The 1,610-nt window shown below is 42.7% G+C and overlaps 1 protein-coding gene across 1 annotated transcript in view; it reads left to right on the forward strand.

Annotated features, from left to right (window-relative positions):
- Window positions 1-373: 373 nt before the first annotated feature.
- Window positions 374-1,610, forward strand: part of LOC106149027 — a 20,145-nt gene continuing 18,908 nt past the window's right edge. The window contains exon 1 of the mRNA XM_013516582.1: window positions 374-404. Within this exon, the coding sequence (XP_013372036.1) occupies window positions 374-404 (31 nt within the window). The remainder of the gene's footprint in view (window positions 405-1,610) is intronic.

Here is a 1,610-nt window from a genome sequence, read left to right on the forward strand (position 1 = left end):
TACATAGTGTATCTTGAGATCTTCTTGCTTTAAAAACAAGAGCAAAAGGAAAAAGGGAAAAGCACCGCAGAAACTGCCGGGAGGAAAGTAGGACATACCACTGGTTATTCCTTCCTCCAGCAAGCATATCTTTTTCACTTCATCGCAGTCCAAATGGGTTTGGCCAACCAGACTTCCACTTGGTGGTTTGCAGCCCTGGCTTCCCCATCGTGGGCTGTCTCCGTGTCCCCGGGCTTCCTCTGCTAGATCTTGGGCATTCTTCCAGAAAGCTGGTAAAAAGGCAAAGTGGAGAGTATAGCATGGCACACTTGGTGACCGGCCTCGGCGGCACTGCACACCGCTGCCCGCTACACCTTTGGGCAGAACCGGGAAGATGGGGTCACCTAACTGCAAGGAGGATCAGAGTATCTTGCTTACAGGGAGGGTGCTTGTGAATCAAACATAGGATTGATAAATGTTGTGCTTTACATTGGGTCCTGCAAAAAAAATGTGAACGTTCTAATTTCTGTTTTTTAGAATGGGACCTTATTTGGTGGGAAGTCCTTCACAGATGTTAAGCAAGTTAACAAGAACCTATTCACATGGTCACTATTCCAAACGACTGGTGTCCTTATAGCAAGAAGAAGGTTCTGACATGACCTAGACACCAGTACAGAGGGACAAATCCAAGCCAGCACTGAGGAAGTGGCCAGCCATGTACAAGCCGGGAGAGCCTGGGGCACGGGGTCTGGGAGAGAGACCTGGACCCAGCTTTTCCAGCCCCTTGCAAGGGGGCACAGCTCCCCCAACTCCTTGGTTTCAGGGTTCTGGCCACCAAAACACCAAGGCAACAAATTTTTATTGTGCCAAGCAGAAAAAAACAAAGCAACAATAAACCCAACATGGAGGAGAACAAAGATAAAAACGAGAGTGGAATTGTCAGTGGAAGCAACACCAGCCAGGCCAGAAGACAGTGGCTACAAAATCCAAGCCCGAAAGAAAAGGAGGAAGAAACTTTTGATCCTGAATCCCTCATTTTGCAAAAATGAAAGGATAGGAGCATTAACCCTGAAAATGTTTTGCATTCTTTGTGGTCATGTGGAGCTGTTTGAAATAGAACTGTTTTCACTGAGTCTCTAAAACCAGAAAGACAATCCTAAACTAAAGATAGATATCCTTTTTCTTGAAAACTGATGAATTATTTCTTAATTTATACACTAATTGATAACATGAATAAAACTACAATGCATTGAGAATATTAGTAAAATAGTCACTAAAGCTGAATCACTAAACTGTTTCACAACTTTGTAAATGGCTAGAAAGACTTTACACAACAGTTGGCTGTACTTTGCCTTTTACTTCTTAAAAATACCCACTGACAATCCTAACAGACATATGTTCGGATGCACAAAACCCATTTTAAAAAATAAGTGGACAATCCAGTTTTCTTCAACTACACCCACTTTTGAAGCAGTAAAACCTTGGCATCTGCTTTTTCTTCTGCATATTTTAAAAGAAAATTACTTACGTGGTCTCCCGCTTTTTGAGAGAAGGATGACTGTAGTCACCCAGGAACTCCATCTGGTCCATTGCCTTTTTTTTTTTTTTTTTTTTTTTGGTTTTTCTCCGGT

This window comes from Chinchilla lanigera, unplaced genomic scaffold (assembly GCF_000276665.1).
Source record: "Chinchilla lanigera isolate Chin_1 unplaced genomic scaffold, ChiLan1.0 scaffold00035, whole genome shotgun sequence".
NCBI lineage: Eukaryota > Metazoa > Chordata > Mammalia > Rodentia > Chinchillidae > Chinchilla > Chinchilla lanigera.